We start from the raw sequence: 25,440 nt of genomic DNA, 5'->3' as shown, positions 1-25,440 counted from the left end.
TAAGCACTTAATGATTTTGCAGGTTACTGACACTGAAAGAATTTTTTCAGCTATCTCATACTCTTCGTTCTGGTTTGGCAGGGTGAAATGCAGCAGGGAACAAGGGAACAGGAAGAATTATTGACAAAGGAAACTTTATCCATTTTCAATGACATGAAGATACGATATCCAGGGAAAACAAACGAAGAAGCAGATCTAATCATTGAAGATGTAAGTAGTGCAAAAGAACATTGTTACTAAGGCAAACTTTAGTTGCAGGTGAGGTGGGAGGTGTTGCTGAAACCTGCTTAGCAGTAGTACTACACACCATGTTTTGCAGTGATAACCGAGTGATGACCAGAATGGGAAAGTGATAGACAAAATATGCTCACAGAAAACTTCCTCAGAGAAATTGGAGGTGTTGATTGATTTGATAACAGCATTTTTATCCCATTCAACTGCCAAAATGATTTTGTATGTAATTGGTAAACAGGGTACATTGTGCCTGCAGGCACACCGTCTAAAAACCTGACACACTAAAAAGTGTGCGTGGGTGTAAGGGGGAAGTGTAGGAATAAAAAAAAAAGTCTCTGGCACTCGCTTATCAAGATAAATGGTAGTTCTTGCAATGAAGAACTGCAGTGGAAGCAGTTTAAGGACAGAAAAAGCTCCTTGATCCCAATTTTCAGCAAGTTTGCATAGTTTTCTTTATCTTTCTAGGAGGCTTGTTCTTCTGAAATCAATCCAGCACAAGTATTCCAATCTGTAAACAGTAAGGATCAAGGGTATCCAAAGTCTGGCTTGCTTGTGCTCCATTGAATGAAGAGGAATTGTCTTTGGCTGCATATAAATATATAGGACATAGTTAAGGGTGTATAAATCACATAATGTTAAAAGTTTATGATCTTGTGGGAATACTAGCTGCCCATGGCTACATGCGGATTGGACATGCCTGGTGTAGATGGAATATGGATGGCTTTTCTTCCTGACTTGAGTTTTTCTAAAGTCATGAAATATTTGGGAAAAGATTATTTTTTTCTGGGGCAAATTACTGTCAATATATAGTATGTAATCTGGCTTGTTTGTCTGAGCTGTATATACATTTTTCAGAGTAGCACCTTACATGTTGGGGAAACTACAATATAAGCTAGAAAGTCAGGTACTAAAAAGTTTTCTGAAAACATGGATTACAACGATCAGTCTTCTCAATTATTGCATGTCTTTGCTAAGACATGCTAAGATTTGCAGTTCAAAGGCTTACGCCACAATCAAGTTATTGTTTTTTAAGATGACACAGAATCCATTATGTATTTTCCATAGCTACCACATGAGACTGCTTTTCAATTAATAATAACTTTTGGAAAGATTAGATCCTAATCGTGATTGTTTTATTATCAGAATATTGTTGTACTATTGCTTTTTTTTGCTGTGGGCAGATAGGCATCTGAATATAATTTAAGTTGTTGGAAGTTTCTATCCTTGGTGGAGGGAGGAGAATATGAAACTTCTTTTACTTTCACTTGTAAATATTATCAATATTGCTAGTTTTTCAGCATAACATATTTGTGCCATCTAGTGGCGCAATAGGAAAAGTACTCAATAGAACTACTTACGGCACAGCATTTTAAAAGAATGTTTATGTTGCAAAGAAATGCTTTAACATCATGTCATGTTTCCAAAATCTAGCATTCCTATACTTGTACACAAAAATGACAGCTGTAAAACAGAACAAATAGAAAATGCACACTTAGGAACCTGAGTATTAGCAGATTCAGCAGCAATGGGAATCTTTTTGAATTGCTAATTCCTAAACAGAAATGTTCAGTTTAGAGAAACGTTTTGAAGAGCATATTTTGAAGGGCATCTTTCAGTCCATTTAAAAATGAGCCATGAGATGGCCAGGTTTTTGGTGATATTAAACTGTTCAAAGTTCATGGTAGCAAATTCAAAATGGAATTGCAAAGAGCTCCGAAGGATTGGGTGCATAAGTCTCAAAATAAGAGCCTTGGTGGAGCAGTGGGCTAATGCCTCCTTAAGTAACACCAGCTGCCTGCAATTAGTGCAGGTTCGCATCCCACCAGGCTCAAGGTTGACTCAGCCTTCCATCCTTCCGAGGTAGGTAAAATGAGGACCCAGATTGTTGGGGGCAATTAAGCTGACTTTGTAATAATGCCGCTTGGGAGGGGTGTAAAAGCCCTAATAAGCAGGCATATTTGACTTTTGCCCTGTGAACCGCCCTGAGTCCTCAGGGAGAAGGGCGGTATATAAATATTATTAAATTAAATTAAATTAAATATACATAGAATGAAGGCTACTGCTAAGCTTGTAAGCCGCCCTGAGTCTTCGGAGAAGGGCGGGATATAAATGGAATTTTAAAAAAAATGACAAAAGATTTCAGAGAAAATAATGTAATTGCAAAATATTGGGGTAAGATATTTGAAACTTCACCCCTACATTATTGCTGTATATCAGGGGTGTCAAACTGCCGGCCCACGGGCCGGACACGTCATCCGGAAGCCGCACCCACCCCATTGCAGGCAGTGGCAAAACCGTCCCGATACGTTGTGCGATGTAATGTGACGTCGCGAGTTTGATATGTCTGCTATATATGAATGAATTAATATATAATATTCTGTTAATGAAGTGTCAACATAGTGTGAAGATATTGTTAAAAAAATTCCATGCCTCAAATCATTAGAAAAAGAATTACCGTATTTTTTTTAAAAAAAATAGCAATTTAGCGACACTCTTAAAACCATTTGAAATGCAAGGTATAGTTTTTGTGACCCACCCTCAGGGATGACACTAGAATGAAAACAACAAAAAGATTCTAATCAAAGTTATTATGAGTAAGATGAGGTCTGCTGTGAAGGGAGATACACTTTACCTATACCAGGGCTGTGCAACCTTGACAAATTTAAGTCTTGTGGACTTCAATTCTCAGAATTCCTCAGCCAGCTTCGTGTGTGTGTGTGTGTGTGCACTGCTTTGGGCCGTCTCGGGCCGCTCTTGGCGGCGTCGTCGTCTTCTTCGAGCTGTTTTTGGTGGAGGAGACGTCCGCAGATCATCTGGGTGGAGGAGGAGACGGCGGCGGAGGCGGCGATGTCTTCGGGCCGCTCTCGGGCCGTTTTCGGGCTGCCTGCGGCGGCAGCGTCTTCGGGCCTTGCTCGGCCCGCTTCGGTGGTCAGCGATGGCGTTTTTCGGGCCTTTGGCCCGTTTCGCTGACAGTGTTCCTCTGGCCCATTTTTGGACCGAGTGGCGGCGTCGGCGTCTTCGGTGACAGCGACAGTGGCAGCGACGTTGCAGCGGACAGCGTTCTTTTTTGGTAGCTGCAGCGGTAGTGGCTCTTGCAGTGGTTCCTGCGACGGCGAGGCCCTCCGCTTCCCGACTCCTCATCCCCCCCCTTTGAAGACCTGGGACTCCCGTACCTCTGGGAGGCCGCGCTCTGGACGGCCCCAACTAGTGGACTGGGGGCCTATGGAGTTGCGGCTGGGAACGACGCCCAGAATGACAGTGCGGTGAGGGAACTGTGGGGGTGACTGGACTGGCCAGCCGGTACCAGACGGGAACTCCCCATCTTGCGGCCTAGCTAGACTTCCTGCCCCGCACATATTTCTGCCTGCATATAAACTCTCTTGCCTGCCCTCCTTTCCCCATAGGACCAGATGGGCCTGGGTGCAAGCCACGGTGGGAGAGTGGCTTGGTCTTACATCTGCAGCCCCATAGAGGTGGGAGCTCTATGGGGTGTGCTTCGCCCAGAGTGCGTTTTCTGGACCATCCCCGGGAACAGAGTCGCAACCCGTCGTGAGAGGATGGGGGGTGGCCTCTTTCTGGGGTTCACCCAGCTGAGTGGCAGTGAAGACTTGGTTGGGGCGGGGGAGTGGCGGTAGTTATTAGGGAGACCCTATGTCCGCGGGAGACCACCGTTCCTCAGATAGTCGGGTGTGAGTCTCTCTTTTTGAGATGTGGTCCTGGGGCGCAGTTGGGCTTGCTGCTGGTGTACCTTTCGCCTAGTCGCGCAGCGGCAGCCCTGCCTGAGCTACTCGATGTCCTCTCGGGGTTGGTGATTGAGTTCCCCAAACTTATAGTTTTGGGTGACTTCAATCTACCATCCCTAGGAGGATCATCTGAGTTAGCTCGGGAGTTCATGGCTTCCATGATGGCCATGAACCTGACGCAAGTAATTCTTGGACCGACTCATGAGGGAGGCCACACCCTTGACTTGGTTTTCTTATCTGGACGGTGGTTTGATGATCTTGGTGGGGGCTCTCCAACTGTTATGCCCCTGTCATGGACCGATCATCACCTCCTGCGGCTGGTCTTCCGTTTTGCCACCCCCTGCCGTGGGTGTATGGAGCCAACTAGATGGTACCGCCCCAGGTGCTTAATGGATCCTGACAGGTTCCAGGCAGCGGTTGGGGCCCCACCTGCCTCCCCTGCTCACAACTCGGCGGATGCCTTAGTGGAAGCCTGGGAAAGGGCGGCCACGGAGGCACTTGACCGAGTTGTACCCTTGCGGCCCCTGACCCGGCGCAGATCCCAGCGAGCCCCATGGTTCTCTGCGGAGCTCCGGGAGATGAAGCGTCGGAGACGGGGCCTAGAGAGCCGTTGGAGCTCCAGCCAATCCGAATCCGACCGGTTGCGACTAAGAACCCTTATTAGGTCTTATCTCGCAGCGATAAGAGTGGCGAGATCTAATTACTTCTCCGCCCTCATCGCGTCCGCAGATAATCGCCCGGCCGCCCTGTTTAGGGTGACCCGCTCCCTCCTCAATCAGGTGAGGGAGGAGCCCTTGCAGGGTCGTGCTGAGGAATTTGGTCAATATCTGTTGGATAAAATCGCTTGGATTCGGACTGGCCTGGACTCCAACTGGGCAGAGTCTGACGAACAGGACACAGGCGGTCTTGTCGATGTTATCTGGGAGGAGTTTGATCCTGTGACTCTGAAGGAAGTGGACAGGATTATGAGGAGATTGAGCTCCACCACATGTTTATTGGACCCGTGCCCTTCCTGGCTGGTTTATGCAGCTCGGGAAGGGACACGAGGCTGGTTCCAGGCGGTTATATCTGCTTCTTTGAGTGAGGGTAATTTCCCCGCCGCCTTGAAGGAGGCGGTGGTGAGACCTCTCCTCAAGAAGCCCGCCTTGGACCCAGCTGTGTTAAATAACTTTCGTCCGGTCTCCAACCTTCGCTTTCTTGCGAAGGTTGTTGAGAGTGTGGTGGCGCATCAGCTCCCTCTGGTCCTGGATGAAGCGGATTATCTAGACCCGTGCCAATCGGGTTTCAGGCCCGGGTACAACACGGAGACAGCATTGGTCGCTCTGGTGAATGATCTCTGGAGGGCCCGGGACAGGGGATATTCCTCTGTCCTAGTCCTATTAGACCTCTCGGCGGCTTTCGATACCATCGACCATGGTATCCTGCTGCGGCGTCTCAGGGGATTGGGAGTGGGAGGCACAGTTCTTCGGTGGTTCTCCTCCTATCTCCTGGGACGTTCGCAGTCGGTGTTGGCAGGAGGGCAGAGGTCGACCCCAAGGTCTCTCGTTTGTGGAGTTCCTCAGGGATCGGTCCTCTCGCCTCTCCTGTTCAACATCTACATGAAACCGCTGGGTGAGATCATTCGTGGTTTTGGAGTGGGTTATCATCAGTATGCTGATGACACCCAGCTTTTCATCTCGACCCCAAACCACATCAGTGATGCCCTCGACGTGATGTCCCGTTGCCTGGAAGCGGTCCGGGAATGGATGGGGAGGAACAGGCTTCAACTCAACCCGGACAAGACTGAATGGCTGTACATACCGGCATGTCAGGATATTCAGAGTATTCCATCTCTTAATATTGGGGGCGAGTTATTACCCCCTGTAGATAAGGCTCGCAATCTGGGTGTCCTCTTAGATTCACAGCTCTCCTTAGAAGATCATATAGGAGCTGTGACTAGAGGGGCCTTCGCTCAGGTTCGTCTGGTGCGCCAGCTGCGACCCTATCTGGACCTGGATGCCTTGTGTACAGTCACCCATGCACTTGTGACCTCTCGTCTTGACTACTGCAACGCTCTTTACATGGGTCTGCCCTTGAGAACCACTTGGAAGCTTCAGCTGGTGCAGAGTGCAGCTGCACGAATGCTTTTGGGGGTCTCCCGATACTCCCATATTACACCTCTGCTCCGTGAGCTGCACTGGCTTCCAGTTGCCTTCCGGGTGAAATTCAAGGTGCTAGTGATGTCATACAAAGCCCTACATGGCGTGGGTCCGGATTACCTATGGGAGCACCTACTGCCAGCGTCAACATCCCTCCGTCCTGTGCGCTCCCACAGAGAGGGCCTCCTCAGGGTGCCACCGGTCAGAGAATGTCGGCTGGTGACCCCCAGGGGGAGAGCATTCTCGGTGGGTGCGCCAATCCTTTGGAACCGCTTACCAGCTGAAATCCGGATGGCCCCCGACCTTCGCTCCTTCCGGCGTGATCTAAAAACTTATCTATTCCAACAAGCCGGCCTGGCCTGATGGATTTGGGTTTTACAATTTTCTCACTCTGTTGCTTTATTGTATTCTTACTTTATTGCTCTGTACACTGCCCTGAGTCCTCCGGGAGAAGGGCGGTATATAAAACAAACAAACAAACAAACAAACAAACAAACAAACAAACAAACAAACAAACAAACAAATAAATAAATAAATATACACAGTAAATACATACATACATACATACATACATATATATATATATATATATATACATATACATATATGTGTTAAATGTTTGTTAAGCATTCAGAATACACTTGCTTAGTCCCAGACTCGGGACAAATTTTATTTCCTGTTTCAGCCATCTACAGGCAGTAGCCACAGCAGTGGCAGCTCATATTTGTGTAATTTTTTGCCTTGCTAACAAAGAATAAAGGGAGAACGATGTGATCATTTCAAACTTATTTGTTCTCATCAGTCAGCCATACCCTTCTGAGATTTGAACCTGGGTCGAATAAATAAGCAGTTGTTTTAACCCCTAGGCCACAGTCTCTCCCCTCTCTCTCTCCCTCTCCCTCTCCCTCTCTCTCTCTCCATCTCTCTCTCTCTCTCTCTCTCTCTCTCTCTCTCTCCCTCTCTCCCTCTCTCCCTTCCTCCCTCTCTCTCAGCTGAGAAGCAAAGAAGATATGTGTTAAATGTTTGTTAATATATACTATATATTACTAAAGGGCAATAGTAAAAGAAGAAGATTGCTTTTCTGAATATGTTTGTGAGTTTCTTGAGTGCATATGATTGGCCACTGTGTGAACAGAGCTAAGTGAGCCCTTGGCCTGATCCAGGAAGGTAATGTTTTTAAATTAGGTATACTTACCTGGCAGGTAAGATACCTTGATCACATTAAGTGGCTCCAGCTTCAGGCACTACCTTTTTGAGATGTATGTATTATGATGAATGTGCAAAAGGGATGGATTTTCCATCATAGGGCATGATGCTGATTTTGTGAGACCAACTAATTTGACCTCATGGATACTATTGCTTCATGGTTTATTTGCAGGCAATCCTCACATTTTTGCATTTATGATTACAATGTTTACTCTGGCATAGTGGGTAATGTTTGTTCTCACTTAGAGCAGACTAGGCGAGAAGCAAATTCAATTGCATGTGACAGTAGATGAAATGAATGAGTGAAAGAATGAGTAGTGTGCATAATTAATTAGAAACTATCTCATTCTCCTTTCTAATTCTTTTGTCTTTGATATAGATAATGGATAACTGGAAATACTATAAATCAAAAGTGGCATCATATTGGTTAATAAAATTAGACTCTGTAAAACAGCGAAAGGTGAGTAGCAACTTCTTGTTTTCACTCTAGGTTAGCCATGTGAACAACTATATTAGTCATTTGCTTTATTGAGTCTTGCTAATACTGTACCTTTAAATTCAGGAGTCCTCCATATTTTTAAGAATTTGTAGCAGGGAGATAGATAGGTAGGTACTGTAGGTAGGTAGGTAGGTAGAGTGCTGTTTCTCCATTTCATCTGAGCAAATGGCACATTGGAGAGTAATGTAATGATCAGAATTGCCACTTAAATAGAGCAAGATTACAGTTTCAAAGGTAAAATGGTAGAACATGCTGTACAGAGAAATGTCTCTTCTTTTCCGTTTATTCGTGGGTTTAGCAATAATTGTAATACGGTGGTGCATTATTTGTGGTGCTAATAAATTGAAAATTAAAATAAGAGCAGCCTTAATAGGAAAAGCATATTCTGTTCAAACCAATATAAGTAATTTAATAATGAAATCTGCCATCTTGACAAGTGATTTAATCTAAATTCAAAGTTTTTATATCACAGTACAGGTTCTAGGTAAATGCACCATCAGGTTTCTCATAACTTTCAAAAGCAAGCATATCAGGACACAGCTTTAAGGACTTGATGCACTTCCACAATGTGTTATGCACAATGTGTTGGTGCACAATTGCACTATGATCAACTGGCATAAATAATATTTTGGTGCAATTGTCAGTCCTGTATAACGGATTCTTTTTTCAAGTAACATTTTTCAAGTAACATTTCCCCCTCCATGGTGTCTCCTCTAGTTTGCCTGCAACTTCCTCTTCTTTAAGGAATTCTCTTCTTGAGATCTATATTCAGGTTTTGAAGCATCTTCCTTTCATAGTTAGAACTTGAGTGTGATCCAATTACTCATGCTGCTTTAAAGCCCCCAGGGCAGGGGAGGGTGGGGGGGAGGAAGGTTTGATGTAAAGTGGTTAAATTTAAATTTACTGACAAAGAATTAAAGGGAAACTAGTATAGCTATTTTGAGCTACTTATCTCTCATTAGCTAGCTATACCCTTCGGAGATTCGAACATGGGCCACTTGTATGTTAGGCAGATGTAGCAGTATGCTTTGTCCCATATTTGGAGTAGACTAGGTTGCCCTGATAGACCGGTCTTCACATATAAAGCGGTTCTTCTTCACACACCACTGTATCCTTCTCCATTGGCAGATCATGTCCTTCCACTTTCCTTCTCTAGCCTCCTACTTGAACGATTGCCGCTTAAACATGCACAGGCATAGAATTTCACCCTCCCTCCAGTCCCCAGAATTTTGGGGTCCAAAAATAAGGAAGATTTGTGCTGTTTCATTTCTCCTTATTTTTGTCGTTCCCACAATTGTGCTTCAAACTAGTCAGTTGTTCCCAGGCTTGAAGCCATACCAACTTGTATTTTCCTGTAGGTGGTTAAAGGAGTCCCCATTAAAAAAAAATAATCACCATATTTCACCAGTTTTCTTCTACTGATTTAAGTGGTATTTCAGATACACTGGCTAGGTTCAGGATGGCATATTAGATCGCTGTGTAGAAAATGTGTTCTTTTTGGGAAAATATTTATTTATTTATTTATTTTATTAAATTTATATGCCGCCCTTCTCCCTAAGGACTCAGGGCGGCGCACAGCAATAAAAATTAAAAACATAAAATAGAAAATTTAAAAAAGAAACAGTAAATACAATAATTGTATGACAATTTAAAAACCAGTAAAAAGCTAATTAAAACTGTAGTCAGTCCAGGCCCGCTTGTTGGAACAACCATGTCTTCAGGTCACGGTGGAAGAACCGAAGGTCAGGGGTCGTCTGCAGCTCTGGGGGCAATTCATTCCAGAGGGTCGGCGCGCCCACAGAGAAGACTCTCCCCCTGGGGGTCGCCAGCCAGCATTGCCTGGCCGACAGCACCCTGAGGAGGCCGACTCTGTGGGAGTGAACCGGGCGATGGGAGGTTGACAATGGCAGCAAGTGGTCTCGCAAGTATGGCTGATGACGGGGAGGGTGAATGTTATCTGAAGTACTATTAATGTCTTAACTTCTTTTGAAAAGCAGAGGGTTCTGTAGGCTTCCCTGTATTTAAACCTAATCTTGTTTTTAAGATTAGCTTTGACACTGACATTGTACCTTAATGTGTGTGAGTACACATTGAGACCCGATCGGAAAAACTAGGACTTTCTATGTTAGTAAGGGCAAGTGCTTAAGAAAAGGAAGACAAAGCAAAATGAAAGTGGCAGTATAAAACATGTATTTTTGCCAGGTATCGGTTAAGGACAATATACAACAATTATGGCAAATCAAAAATACATACCAACACTTTGCTACCGTGTTTCCCCCCAAAATAAGACCCAACCGGAAAATAAGCCCTAGCATGATTTTTCAGGACACTTGTAATATAATCCTCACCCCAAAAATAAGCCCCAGTTAAGATCGTCAGCCAGATGGATGCATTGAATACCATATTGCTCCAAAAATAAGAGCTAACTGGAAAATAAGACCTAATGCATCTTTTGGAACAAAAGTTAATATAAGACCTGGTCTTATTTTCGGGGAAACATGGGTATAAATCCACCAAAAACATATCCACCAAAAAGAATATTTCAAATAGGCTAACCGTTGCTGGATCCAGAAGGCAATAAAATTATCTATTTTGTTTAAATACATAAATAGAAGACAAATTAAAGCTTCCATAAAAAGAATGGCTCATAATCCATTGTAAAGATTAATTAATGGAAAAGTTGCGTTTGCAACCAGAGTTGCTCTGCTGCACAAAAGGTTGACAGATAAGATAGAAGGGTTTTTGGTAGCCCTATCATGTGTTGGGGTTGGTAGAGAAGCTTGTTTCTGAATTTGCTTCCATTGTATTAGATTTGTGATAATAATTGTTAATGATTACTTTATCCTGACTTGGCAATTTGTGGCCAAATTCAAAGAAGAGTATTTTTTTTTGGAACATGCTATCAATAGATTAGGTTTATGAAAGAAATATTTGAGGTTTTGCAGTTGTTCTTACACAATATAGAACACGTCTGCAAAAGCATGCAATAGTCGCTACATGCAATACAAAACATGTCTGCAAATAGAAAAATGTTTTTTTTATTCCTGTAAGTCTAAGTCTAAATTCAGTTTTATTGCGCTATTTATAAAATTACCTGTGGTTTCCAGGCATTTGTGCACCTGGTATGTCCGTCCATCCATCTATATTGCTTTGTGCAGAGTTTCCAGTCTAGGCTTCTTTAAATAAATTTTCTTTAAATCCAGCTTTTATTTTAATTCACAGTCAATCAGCCTTGAAGCCACAAAATAGTGTCTGCATTGTTCCTATATTTACAGTACCACATTTGATGTTGAGAGGAACATGTTGGTCCAGGATAAAGTCTATGCATCTCTAACATTCGTTTACAGAAAATTGGAATTGATAAGTTAATTGTAGCAAGACGTGGCTCTATGACATCTAGTCAGTGCTGAAAGGAATTGAAATAAAGTCATCACTGTCCTAAAGCAGAAGAACTTGGTTTCATGTGATCAGTTTTGATTTCTCTTCCAAGGCTCTGAATATATCCCCAGCAGTGAGGTCTACATCTAAATGGCCACATGGCCTTTTAATGGGCCTGTCCTATGTAATTTAGTTATACAAATCAGCCCTTCAGATATTACATTACTGAGTGGTAAAGAACAGTACATATCCACCAAAAAGAATACTTTCAATAGGCTAACCGTAGCTGGAATCTAGAGGGCAGTAAAATTATCTATTTTGTTTAAATACATAAATAGAAGACAAATTAAAGCTTCCATAAGAAGAATGGTAAGTCTACTTTTCTAAAAAAGAAAAATTAATAACCGTAATGCCTCACTATGAGCCAGAAACAGTTGGGAATAAGTCCAGTGGAATATTAAACAAGAATAGTATCAGTTTCTAGTTAAGATATCATATTAGCCATGCCTGTACTGACATAATTTACTGGCTTCCTGTGTAATCAGATGAAAGAACTTACCCTCAAACCATCTGCAAGATATCCAGAAAACAGTGAGAATTGTAGATGCCTTATGTTTGAGAGCTAGCTTGGATATGATTTTAGGTAGAAAAATAGAATGCTCAAATAGTGTCAGCCTTATAGGAAATCAAGGGTGAATTTTGAAGCACAGAAATGTCAGGGACTGCCTTTTTTCCAGCAGGTAAAATTCAGCCTTTGCTTGTGCTTGGAACACCAGGGGCATGAAAACTTATTAACCAGGAGACTGAAATTAGATCACTTTAATGTCTTTCCCCTTTTCTCCATGTCAAGCAGAATTTTTCTTAGCTTGATGCACTGATGTACCGATTCAAAAAACTTCTTCACTGTCATTATCATGACCATTGAAATACTGTTCCTGAGGTCATCTTATGACATCAAAGATTTATAGCCAATCAATGCTATATTTAGCTGGCTTGGGTTGCAAATGGGAAGAACAGGTTTCCTTTGAATTTGACCTTTATCACAAATTGCTACATCTCAACAATCATGGTAAATGGAGTCAAATTATGTAAATCTGGAAGCCTCCTAATAGCTGTAGTTTTATACCTCTGAAAAGAGTTCTGGTTTATGAAAGTGAAAAAAATTGAAACTTAAAAAAAATAAAAACTACCTATGTTTCTAGAATTGCCCCCTCCTTTCCTTGTATATTTCCTTGTGCTGTGGCTGTAGTGGTAGGAGTTGCCTTATGCCTAATAAATAAATTTGTGTTTGTTTGCAGTCATCTTGGACAGCATATTTATTTTAATAAATAAAATGTTTTTCATTACATATATTGTAATCAAGCCAAGTACCAAGTACTAGGAGTGTATTGCTTTTTAAAAAAAATAATCCATCCTAGAACCTGTGAGATCATTTTCAAGTTGCTGTTTTAACTGTTCCTTAACATTCATTCATTCATTCAATTTAATCTTTTTTGTAGGTTTTAGACATTGTGAAAGTCAGTATTCGCTCTGTCCTGAAGCATATCTGGAGAGTTTCAGATGTGGAATGTTTACATTTGTACCGACTTTTTAACCGTGTGTTTAATCGCCTGCTCTGGAGCCATGGCCAAGGGCTGTGGAACTGTTTCTGTAATTCAGGGTAAGAGTATACACTCACAAAACACAGACACGGAAATTGTTTTTCTTGGAACAAAAACAAAGCTTTTTGTCTTTTGTGACTGCTGTAGATTTATTTTCCTCATAGCTAGTTTAGTAATACTGTCTACTTATTTAAACTTTCTCAAAAATATTCATTCCCCTATTTCCATATTTTATATTCTGAGTGTTGGAAAGATTATGGATGCAGGCAGTGGTGGGATTCAAATATGTGAACAACCAGTTCTCTGTGTGGGTGCCGCTTCCAGAAGTCTGTTCTGGGCCTGGACTAGAACTCAACAAAAAATTAGCTACCGGTTCTGCCGAACTGGTGCGAACCGGCTGAATCCCATCACTGGATGCAGGACTTTTTAATCAAAACAGAATTGTTCAAAATCACAGGTATGTTCTTTTGGGAAGTAGTGGTTTGAACTGAAATTTCACACAAAAAACACACAGAGAGACTTTTTGCTGCTTTGATCACCTGTTCAGCTCTCCTATTCCCTAATTATCTGGTGGTCCATAGGCAACAGTTATCCTGGCAGAAGATGATTAGAGCTGAAGTTGATCCGATCTAGAAAGCAGAAAGCTGCTATGGAGTCAAGAGAGAAGTACCATATTTTTCGGACCATAAGACGCACCTGACCATAAGACGCGCCCAGTTTTTAGAGCAGGAAAACAAGAAAAAAAAATATTCTGAACCAAATAGTACCGGTATACTAGGAAGGAAGGAGGGGAGAGAGAGAGAGAAGGAAGGAAGGAAGGAGGGAGGGAGGGAGGAAGAAAGAGAGAGAGAGAGAGAAAAAGAAAGAAAGAAAGAAAGAAAGAAAGAAAGAGAAAGGAGAGAGAGAGAGAAAGAAGGAAGGAAGAAAGAAAGAAGGAAGGAAGAAAAAGGAGGGAGGAGGGAGGGAGCAAGGAAGAGAGAGAGAGAGAGAGAGAAAGAAAGAAGGAAGGAAGGAAGGAAAGAGGGAGGGAGGGAGAAAGAGAGAAAGAAAGAAAGAAAGAAAGAAAGGTACCGGTAGTTTCTTTTCCCTGAATAGGTTTTCTAAGATCCCGAAGCAATTTCAAACAATTAGCAGTATTATCTTGCAAATGGGAAATCACTTCCAATAAACTTCGCAGAGAAACCTGCAGGGACAACTCCTCACGGCTTTGCTGGGGCAAGTCGCCTATGAGGTTTAGTTTAGCAAAAACTATTTCTTTAGCAGCGAGGTAAAAGAAAGAAAATGTGCACGCGCAGGGAGGGGGAGGCAGTCAGAAGGCATGGCAGGCACGTCCATATTTCCTCCCCTGCCAACCAATCACGGGCGGGGTGGAGAATTCCATGTCTTCATTCAATCACGTCTCTCCAGTGGAGCTGATGGACTGTGTTGACTGAACGGGAGACAAGTGTTTTCGCTTACCTTCGGACCATAAGATGCACCTCGTTTTTCCACCCACTTTTGGGAGGCGAAAAGTGCGTCTTATGGTCCGAAAAATACGGTAACTCCTGTGTTTCCTGAATTACTTTTTGCTCCTTCGAGAGCCCATCCTGGCAATGTTGCTGGATTTCAAGGGCCCAGTTACAATTCTCACCCCAACATTCTCTTCTCCTAAAAAAAAGTTCTACCACAGAAACTCTGACTAGTGAGGTCTTTGAAAGACAAAGGCTGAATTATTAATTTGTATTTTCCTATTTCCCGCCAATTGTTGGTGAAACAGTACCAGCTGTTTACCGTAAACTAACAAAGTCATACATTAATTCACTTCCTTTTCTGTAGCTAAATTTCTCATGTAAAGATTTCAGATTGTCATTTGTGGCAGAAAGCATGAGGTCATGTCTGTTTCCATGCCAACAGGAGCTCTTGGGAGACAATATTCAGTAAAAGCACAGAAGCCGTGACTGCCGATCAGCTCCAGTGTTGCCAACGAATAGTTGAGCTTTGTAAACAGTGCCTGCTAGTGGTTTACAAATACTCGTCTGATGTTAGAGGGTCCATTTCTGGAATGAATTCTGATTGGGACGACACAAGGTATGCATGATGCTGAATTTGATGTTTTGTGATGTTAAAAGTGATGCAGGGGTGTGATTAGGCTACCATACCATTGGATTTTTGTTGCAGAATCTCAGTTGATACAAAACTTTAAATTAAAAGTTTAATTTAACTTTTAATGTTTCGGTCCAGTATAGTAACTCCAATCCAGCAGTTTACATATGTTTAAACTGATTCTTATGACAGCCAGTTTGGTGTAGTGGTTAAAGCACCAGACTAAAAACTGGGAGATTGTGAGTTCAGTTCTGCCTTAATCACAAAGCCAGCTGGGTGAACTTGGGCCAGTGACTTTCTCTCAGCCCTAGAAAAGAGGCAATGGCAAACCACTTTGGAAAAACCTTGCCAAGGAAAGTATAAATTACTTGTCCAGTCAAACTCCTATTATTGGACACAACTGAATGGAGGAATAAAACCCCCTGATTCTTATATATGTAATTCCTAGCTTCTCATTGCTGCCTCTTATTATTTTAGTGCAGAAACATAGTCACTTTCTCCCCTTTGTTTTCCAAGACTAAGAGATGTAAAATATCTGAGAGGCACAAAGTTGGTGCTTGTTAATATAATGAAAATGAATTCTGTATATTGAGTAGTTGAGAATTACAAAAATATTATGATAAACTTGTGATCCCCAAATATCCCATGTTACTTACAAGTAATCCAAAGCATTTTCCCCAAAGCATCTAAGAGCCTTGGTGGAGCAGTGGGCTAATGCCTCCTTAAGTAACACCAGCTGCCTGCAATTAGTGCAGGTTCGAGTCCCACCAGGCTCAAGGTTGACTCAGTCTTCCATCCTTCCAAGGTAGGTAAAATGAGGACCCAGATTGTTGGGGGCAATAAGCTGACTTTGTAATAATGCCGCTCGGGTGTGTGTGAAAGCCCTAACAAGCAGGCATATACATAGAATGAAGGCTACTGCTAAAGCTTGTAAGCCCCCCTGAGTCTTCGGAGAAGGGCGGGATATAAATGCAATAAAAATAAATAAATAAAATAAATAATGTGCCATTATTAGAAGTGATTCACAGTCCTTTCAAACAGGAGCAAAATTAAGCATAGGTATATTTTTTAGAAATATAAACCCAATATAAATTGCTTATAAAGTTTCCTTACCATATGGCTATAGTAATCAGGATGTGGTGCACCTTCGACATAGCCATGGCACAGAAACATCACACAGCTCTGATGCTGTCTTACTTCATTCTGAAATAATTTTATTTGTGGTAAAAGTCTGCGGTACATCCCCAAACTTCAACATGTTAGTGATCCTGCCTGCCTTACTCCATTATGTTAGAATATATAATATGTGACAAAAATTGAAAGACATTTCCAGATGGTAGTTTCTGCATAACTTTTTTTTAAAAATGGTGATAATGTATTAAAAATGGTAACATTGGATTGGAGAAATCCAGGTTCTAGTCTCTCTATGAATTTTGAGCCAGGTATTTTTTTCTCAGCTCTGCAGTTTAATAGCCCTATGGTAGAGGAGGTGGGGTAAAAAAAAAGTGAGACGCCTTATTAACCAACTTGAACTTCTAGGAGAAAGGCAAGATGAAAATGTAATGTAATAGACATATGCAGAAATGTGTTGAATCCAACTCTTTTGAGCCCAAATCATTCTTGAAATCTCTGAAATCGCCCATTTAATATACTAGTGTGGGCCTTCAGCCTATTTAGTGTTCAAAAGGGCATTTTAAGTTGAACACAGTTCAAATTTGTTTGTTCTATCTTTTTAATGTAGTAATTCTAATGCACAATAGTTAGGCAGTAGCCTTTGTCAGAAAAAAAAGCAAGCTTCAGCCATTTGACAACTTTAAGAAAGAGAATGATGATTGCTGGCAGGTGTTTCTAGGGCTGAAAACTCCATGATGTTGCAGAAAATTTGCAGTAAATCTACTCCCTTTAAAGATCCACTCTGACTTGTTTTTTCTTTCTTATAACTGGCCTTTTTTGGAAATGCTCCAGTCCTTAATTTCCAGATCTGAAGTGTATAATTTCTTTCCAGCAATTAACCATCAGACATTTGTTCATCAGTATTTCCTTTGGAAAGAACGGAAAATGTGTACTTTCCAATTCAAAGCTCACATGAAATTATCATCATAAACCTCCTTCTTTTTTTTTTCCTCCAAGGAAAGTACATAGTCTTCTTGACGCCCTAATCAAACCTGCTTTTCAAATAAGATAAGGGAAGGTTCAGATCCTTTGAATTCTTTTTTCTGTCTCCTTTTCAGTATACAACATAGTTCCAAAGAAAATTGCCACTTCAGAGGTTGAGTAATTTGAAATAATCAGAAACAGATTTTGATGGGGAAACAAAAGATGAACCGTACTGCTGAGAAGCAACATAATTCAGGGCCAGCATCCTCAGTTAAGAAGTCCTTAGTAGCAAAGCTGGAGAAAAAAAAATCTTTGCCTGACAAGCTAGAGCAGGGGTCTTCAAACTTGACCCTTTTATGACTTGTGGACTTCAACTCCCAGAATTCCTCAGCCAGCATGCCTGGCTGAGGAATTCTGGGAGTTGAAGTCCACAAGTCATAAAAGGGCCAGGTTTGAAGACCCCTGCCCTAGAGAGTTGTTATAAGGTAGGGTTGTAGTTCAACATGTCTGGAAGGCACCATTTATGTATTTGTTACGTTTACAAATCTGTCTTTCCTCTAGAAGTTCTGGTGGCTACATAGACTTTCCCTTTATACTTATAATAGCAATTCCAATGAGTTAGGTGGAAACTCCCAGGGAGTTTCCATGGCTGAAAGTAGACTTGAACCTGGGTCTTTCTGGTTTTCATGACACACCACACTTGCTTTCACATCACACACACACTGGCCAGGTTAGAAAAACCTGGGTTAGCAGAGCCAATATATAAAGTGCTTTCACTTCTTGACTCTTGAAACAAAGATTCTTGAAACATCTTCTATGACAAGCAGTGTAACATTTAAAGCTCGGGAAGATTTGGTCAAAATGCTGCTCCATCATCACAATGACTGCTATTGGGACCGGCAGCTCTGTTGCTAAGCAATATGGTTGTTAAGCGAAACAATACATGATCATGCTGGACCACATCAGTTCTAGTGCAGTTGTTAAGCAAATCATCTGCAACCATTAAGTGCAACAGTCTGTGACCACAAATGGCAACTTACCTCTAGCTTCTCCATTGGTGTTGCTTGTGAGAAGCTGGCTGTGAAGTGAGCCAATAGCAGTCATGTAATTGCAGGACACCGCAACACTCCCAAAGATGCTTTTTCACGAGGCAACTGGACTTTCTCGTTTTTCTTTGAAGACGTTTCGCTTCTCTCTGAAGAGCTGAAGAAGTTTCTTGGATGAGAAGCGAAACATCTTCGAAGAGAAACGAGGAAGTCCAGTTGCCTCGTGAAAACGCAAATTTGGGATAACTGTGACCTGGATGACTGAGAATCTCCATAGACATTTAGTACTGCAACGCTCATAAGTCTGAGGACTAGTCATAAAGCTACTTTTTCAGCACTGTCGTAACTTTGAATGATCATTAAAAAAGAGAGCTGTTAACCAAGAACTACCTATAATTCTAATTTTTAATCGAGGATATAGTTAATGCACCATAGCAATTGGTATGCTCAGAGAATTGCCTTTTTTGGGGAAAAAAATAGTAGGGATTTCTTCTCTGCAGTGCATTTGTTTCCTTTTTGTATTTTATTCTCCTGCCCTGTCTAAAATGAAAGTATTTTATAGACTTCAAATCCTTTTCTGAGGAGTTCTCCTCCAACTCTCCTTATTGGATGCATGTTTTCTGGGACACCCCTTTCCCCCCTACTTACTCCTTAATCAATTCAATTGAAATCCATCATTATTTATTTATAGGATTTAGATGGGCGTCTATTTCATACAAAGACTCTAGGGCAGTTCACAATAGTCCACTTTGACCCATTTTACAACCATTCTCGCCACAGTTGTTAAGTGAATCACTGCAGTTGTTAAGTGCGTAACACTGCTGTTAAGTGAATCCGGCTTCCCTATGGACTTTGCTCGTGAGAAGGTTGCAAAAGCTGATCGCATCACGAGGGATGCCGCAACCGCTGTCAAATTGAATTTTGATCACGTGAGAGTGGGGATTGCTGCCATGGTCATGAAGTGTAAAAACTTGTCACAAGTCACTTTTCCCCCCCCCGGTGCTGCTGTAACTTTAAACTGTTGTAAGTCGAGGACTACCTGTAATTAAAAATGTAACTCCTCCCACCACCACCCCAGATGCCACACTAAACAACCTCACAGTTTTAACCCCCCCTCCCCCCACATTCTAGCCCAGTGCTTTTAGGGAAACAGGTCCTTCACACACCTCAGAAGGCTGAAAGAGTAGCAATTCCTCTGAACTCTGGTGGGAGGCTGTTCCAATTTTTTTTTTAATTTCAATTTCAATTTTATTAGTATACCGCCCTTCTCCCAAAGGACTCAGGGCGGTGAACAGGGCAATACATGTTAAAAAGACAGAATACAAAAATTAAAAAAGATTAAACAAGTGCCCAGAACTCTTAGATAGATTAAAACGCATTTATAATAAAAACCCAACCCCCTCCCATCAGGCCAGGCCAGCTTGTTCAAAAAGATACGTCTTTAGATCACGCCGGAAGGAGCGAAGGTCGGGCGCCATCCGGAGCTCAACCGGAAGACGGTTCCATAAATCCGGCGCGCCCACAGAGAACGCCCTCCCCCTGGTGGCCACCAGTCGGCATTCTTTGACCGGTGGCACCCTGAGGAGACCCTCTCTGTGGGAGCGTATTGGGCGGAGGGAAGTTGATGCCGGCCGCAGGTGCTCCCCAAGGTATTCCGGACCCATGCCATGTAGGGCTTTGTAGGTCAATACCAGCACCTTGAACCTCACCCGGAAGACAACTGGGAGCCAATGCAGCTCGCGGAGCAGAGGTGTAACATGGGAGTATCGGGAGACTCCCAACACAACTCTCGCGGCTGCATTCTGTACCAGTTGGAGCCTCCGAGTGGTCTTCAAGGGCAGCCCCATGTAGAAATCATTGGGGCAGCCACTGAGAAGGCATGCCTCGGGTTTCATCAGATGGCAATATTTAAGTGAGAGGACCCGAAAAGCCCTCACCCTCCCCAATTTAATTTAGTAGGACAGGCAGAAACCCTTAGAGAGAGGGGGTCGTGCAAGAAATATGGCAGTGTGTCATGTAGCCAGCGCTTGAATCACACCCAAAAAGCAACTGAAAGCCAGGTGTTTCTTGGCTGTACCACAGGGCACCCCAAACTGCTGCTGCATTCTGCATCAGTTGCAACTTCCGATGGTCTTCAAGCGCATTGTGGTAATCCAAACAGGAGTTGACTAAGGCAGGGCTTTTCAACCTTTTCACCCACTGTACCACTTTTAGGATATGGCAACATCCGAGTACCACCAGTCGCCTAGCAAGGAGTCAAAAACTTGATGACCAATTAAAAAAAAAGGAAAAAAGTGATGAAGTACAGGTAGTCCTCGACTTACAACAGTTCTCTTAGTGACTGTTCGAAGTTACAATGGCACTGAAAAAAGTGCCCCCCAAGCTACAGCCGAGCAAGAGTGCCTGCCCTCCCGGCGGTACTCTTCCTCCTGTCCGAGGTTTTCATTGTTGTGAGCATTTCTGTTGAGGATTGGCAGCGGGGGTGGGTGGGGTGGGTGTTTGGTTTTTATTCCCCCTGTCTGCTGGGTGGTTGCAGCAGGTTTTGGTCACTTCACATGACCCTGGGACACTGTGACCGTCATAAATATGAATCAGTTGCCAAGCATCTGAATGTAAATCACAAGAGCCTGGAGATGCTGCAACATTCCAGCTGATCGGCACTTCTTCTGGGCTCAGCAGAAGTGCCGGGATCAGTGCTGAGCTCCAGCTGGAGGCTGGCGCTAATTCTGGCACTTCCGCTGAGCCCTGACAGCCCCGAAGAAGCGCTGATCCTGGCGCTTCCGCTGAGCCCTGAGAGCCCTGCATCTCCAGCCATCTCTCGCTCAGGCTTGTGCGGTGCTGCCACTGTTTCAGCTCATCCCCCTCCCCCGCTACCACTTTTCTAGAATGGCCGCGTATCACCTGCTAGGTGCCAATGTACCACAGGTGGTACCCGTACCACTGGTTGAAAAGCCCTGGACTAAGGCACGTTTGATTGTGAGCAAGGCTTCCCGTTTGGACTACGGCAATGCATTTTGCACGTTAGCAGAGACAAACTTAATTTTGCAAGGGATTATTGTCTATTTAGAAGAAATTTTGCAGCTGCAGCTTCTGGACAGAACCTGTAGAGCAGACTTGTCAAACCCGCGACGTCACTTGACATTGCACAATGTATCGGGACAGTTATGCCATTGCCGACAATGGGGTGGGCGTGGCTTCCGGATGATGTGTCCAGCACGCGGGCTGGCAGTTTGACACCCCTGCTATAGAGTAATATGTTACAGGTAGTCCTTGACCTAAGGCCACAAGTTGGACCTGGGACCTCTGTCTCTGAACAAGGCAATCATTAAGTGAGTTGTACCAAAATTTGTGACCTTTTTTGCTGCATTCATTAAGTGAATCACCATGGTGGTTAAGTGAATCATGTGATGGTTAAGCAATTTCAGCTTCCCCACTGACTATGCTTGTTGGAAGCCAACTAGGAAGGTTGCACAAGATAGATGGTGCAACCCATAAAAATACATGTCCATTGACAATGCCTTGAACACATGACTCTGTGGATGTGCAGCAGTCGTAGGTGCGCAACCCAGTTGTAAGAGCGAGAGCTCTACAAAAACAACAAAAAAACTGCATGGCTAATCTTTTACCTTTGTTTATTGATGATCTCACATTAATCAACTTTGACCAAAGATCACCCTTGCTTTTCATGATTTACGTTATGGAGAGTTATTTCAGCATAGCTTGCATGTTCACATTAAGTACCGTAAGTGCCACAGTTCAGCTAACCAATATTGCCTGTCAAAACGTCCAGGAATTTCTCTTCTTCGTTTCCGGGTGATAAAATGCCATAGTAAACACTTTTGTCACTCAGAAATGTCTTTACTGTTTCTCCATCTCTTCCCTTGCCCATCACAAAAAGCTCTTTTCCCCCCCTACTTCTTTATTTAATTGATTTATTTTTCCCCTGAACCTTCAAAACGTGTAATTAATGTGTCCTTTCTACTGTGGACATATTTAATGATCTTTGCATGGAGCCTTAGGCATGAATTCTGCCATTTTACACACTTCATTGGATTTGGTCCGGGAGGGAAGGGAACCCTGAAATATAGGCATCGTTCCGCTAAAGCAGGTCTTTGTGTGCAGTTCTTTCATGGGGAGCCTTCCATAACAACAACCTGGCTTTAGCATATGCTCTCATGGCATTTAATCATTGTGACTCTTACAGCACGGTGTTTAGCATTCACCATCTTATGAGGTAACGTTTTCTAAACAGTGTGCTCTATTATGTGTGTATTAGTTCTAGCATAATACATTACTTGTAACGTAGCTTCCACTTAGGGTAGGTGTTATTTTTATACATTTTCAGGGCATCTAATATCTGCAAGTAATTATAGAGCGTTAGTAATGGGAAATAAATTAAAGGGTGGTTATTAGACAATTTATGATAAATGACTGTTTGTAGGTTTTTATTCCAAGTTCTGTTTCTGCTGGGGTTGCCAGCGATTTAAGTATATAAATCAGAGAGTCACTGATGAATGGTGAATTAGCAATTTGCTAAAATCATGATAATGAGATGGTGGCTATATCACAACTTCATTAAGTAATGGTGGGGTTTAGTCTAATGCAGCAAAATTTGGTATTGATGTTTCTGGGTCAGGGGTTATTTCAAGCAACACAAAATGATTTACCCCTTAATTCTATGTCCTCCTCCATGCTGACCCTGTCATAATTTGAGATAAGCAGCATAAAGGCCACACAGAATATACTTGTCCTTTTTAAAGAAAATATGAGGAATAAGTGAATAGAAAAGCTGTTGAGGTTGAACGGCTTTTACTTCTTAAATGGCTCACGTTTTACTTGCTTTTAAATCTTAAAAGTTCTGTAGGCATGTGATGGGTAAGGAAAAGAAATGTTATGATCACAGGTTGCCAGTATGTGTGTATGTTAATGGTAGTACCACACTGCATGCATGAAGCAAGATAATTGAGCCTTGGTGGAGCAGTGGGCTAATGCCTCCTTAAGTAACACCAGCTGCCTGCAATTAGTGCAGGTTCGAGTCCCACCAGGCTCAAGGTTGACTCAGCCTTCCATCCTTCCGAGGTAGGTAAAATGAGGACCCAGATTGTTGGGGGCAATTAAGCTGACTTTGTAATAATGCCTCTTGGGGTGTGTGTGAAAGCCCTAATAAGCAGGCATATACATAGGATGAAGGCTACTGCTAAGCTTGTAAGCCGCCCTGAGTCTTCGGAGAAGGGCGGGATACAAATGGAATTAAAATAAAATAAAAATAAATAATAGTATGCTAGGCATTAAAAAAATCTTTTCCACAGAAACCCTAAATTCTGGCCTGAACACCAAGAGAGAAACATGAATTCCAGATGATATCTGGAAATAATATATCTGAATTCATTTCAAAGAAGAAGTTAGGATTGTTTGACGTACTTCCAAATATTGTATTTCTTTATCAAATTTTAATGTTGAAGCTACCCAATTTGAGGAGCATTTCCATAGTATATAATTTATGTAAAAGGACAATATAATTTAACTGAGCAAGCCTTAATATTTGCAGAATTATGAAGAAACTTCCTTAGCAATTTCCAGAAAACAGTAGGAAACGGGTTGGGCAAGGGTTGGCCTAGCTAATGGAAAGATATGCTGGTGTATATTTGGCCATTTTTTAAAAAAAAACACGTAAATGATGTTATTATCAAAGGAAACTATCGAATTTATGTTCTGTTCCAAATATAAGCTTTGTTCCTTGGTTTTTAAAAGATCTGTTCTGGAGTCTTACAAAAGTTTCTATCTCTTTTCTGTTCCCTATTTCAAAGTAACATGGCTTCCATTTTCCATTTTCATTTATCTTCCAAACTTTTTCTTTACCAATCAGATTCAGGCTGATCATCCTAGCAACTGAAAGATGCAATAATTCATCTGTAGTCTGCAATCTTCTTCTCATACAGAAGGATTTATTGAAGTTTGTGGGGGTGGTAGTAGCATTTTGTCCATTGTTTGGTGTGTGTATGTGTGTGTGTGTGCATGTATGTATATATATATGTGTATACACACACGTATGTGTGTGTGTGTGTGTGTCTTGGTACATGAAGGTATATATGTTCTAATGAATATATTCTGCAAGATAAACAAATAATGAAAAACTAGCTAAATATCAAGAACACCAAATCTTGAAGTGTGGAAAATAGAACAAAAACACATATTTGAAATTTCAGTATGTATCAGGGTTTTTTGTGCAGCATAAGTGTCGTAGTTATTTGCTGGTTGTGTTTAGTGGAACACCCCAATGGGAGCAAAAGCCTGCACTGCAGAGATTGTAAGATCAGAATTTGGATGAGGTAGAAAAATTATGTTTGGAAAAAGAGAATCCCCTTTTTGCAAATACTACCTTGATGATGTTCCGAGTGGAATATAACCAGCTTGTTCATCATATTTTTAAAATGCATGTTTGCAAAGTTTTAACGTACTGTCCTAAAATCGATTAAGTTCTCTCTGAATCACCAGTTGCCGTATTGGTAAGATAATACCTTTGTTGTAGCAAGGTAGTGAAGATATTACACTGTTGGTCATACGGTGTTATGATTGAATCACGCAAATGTATGTCCCTTTTCCTGATAGATTATTTGTTTGTGAATACTTGTTTAGTTGAATTGAAGATATGTGTTTGAATTCTTACGCCTTTGTTCTCTAAACCTTTTTCTAGGTATTTACTACCAGGACCGTTGCAATTCATCATGAAACCCTCCACCGGTTTTGGATGTAGCTCATGTGGGATGACTCGCTCGGTTTTGCTTACATCTAAATATGAGCACTCATGAAACTAAAAGGGAGGTTATATTAATGGGCAATGCGCTTTATTTTTCTCCTCAAATACAAATGTGTGATGGAACTGAACATAGATATTGTTATATATTTATTACCATATATAAAAATGTAGCTCAGAAATCTGCTGTAAACACATAACATTTCTCAGAATGTAATAAAACTTATTAAACTGTTTACAGAGGTACATGAATGTCCACATTTGCTAGATGACTAAATAAATTTGTACTAAAAGCGATACTTTTGCTGCAGAGGCCACAATCCTATACTGGAGATCTCTCAGCTGAGGGAGCTATCAAGACTTTAGTGAAAGCCCTGCTCTCTGGTGAAATACCAGTTATGTTGCAATATTAACTCACGTGCTACTAGAGCTCTCTGCAGTTAGAGGTGTTCTCTCCATGAAGATACCTTTACAGATAGAGTAGAGCATATCAGAAATGCAAGTTGAATAGAGGAGAACCAAGCTTGGTCACATCCCACACTACTACCATCTGTGGCCATGTTCCCACAGAAGTAGCAGTTTTTCTCTAGCTCCAGATCTGGTCTATTCTGTGCCATTGAACTTAATGGGAGAAAGAAAATCCATGAGCGCACCAATGATCC

General features: G+C 42.0%; 1 protein-coding gene across 1 annotated transcript in view; it reads left to right on the top strand.

The window, feature by feature from the left end:
• Positions 1-24,896, top strand: part of TTLL7 (tubulin tyrosine ligase like 7) — a 68,089-nt gene extending 43,193 nt beyond the window's left edge. The window contains exons 16-20 of the mRNA XM_081322809.1: positions 82-210; positions 7,701-7,781; positions 12,698-12,858; positions 14,693-14,866; positions 24,719-24,896. Of these exons, the coding sequence (XP_081178935.1) occupies positions 82-210; positions 7,701-7,781; positions 12,698-12,858; positions 14,693-14,866; positions 24,719-24,833 (660 nt within the window). The 3' untranslated portion in view covers positions 24,834-24,896. The remainder of the gene's footprint in view (positions 1-81; positions 211-7,700; positions 7,782-12,697; positions 12,859-14,692; positions 14,867-24,718) is intronic.
• Positions 24,897-25,440: the final 544 nt, after the last annotated feature.

Source organism: Vipera berus (assembly GCF_964194415.1).
Source record: "Vipera berus genome assembly, chromosome: 3".
Classification (NCBI taxonomy): domain Eukaryota; kingdom Metazoa; phylum Chordata; class Lepidosauria; order Squamata; family Viperidae; genus Vipera; species Vipera berus.
Note: the sequence above shows the minus strand (reverse complement) of the source record. Positions and strands in the feature narration are given on the sequence as shown.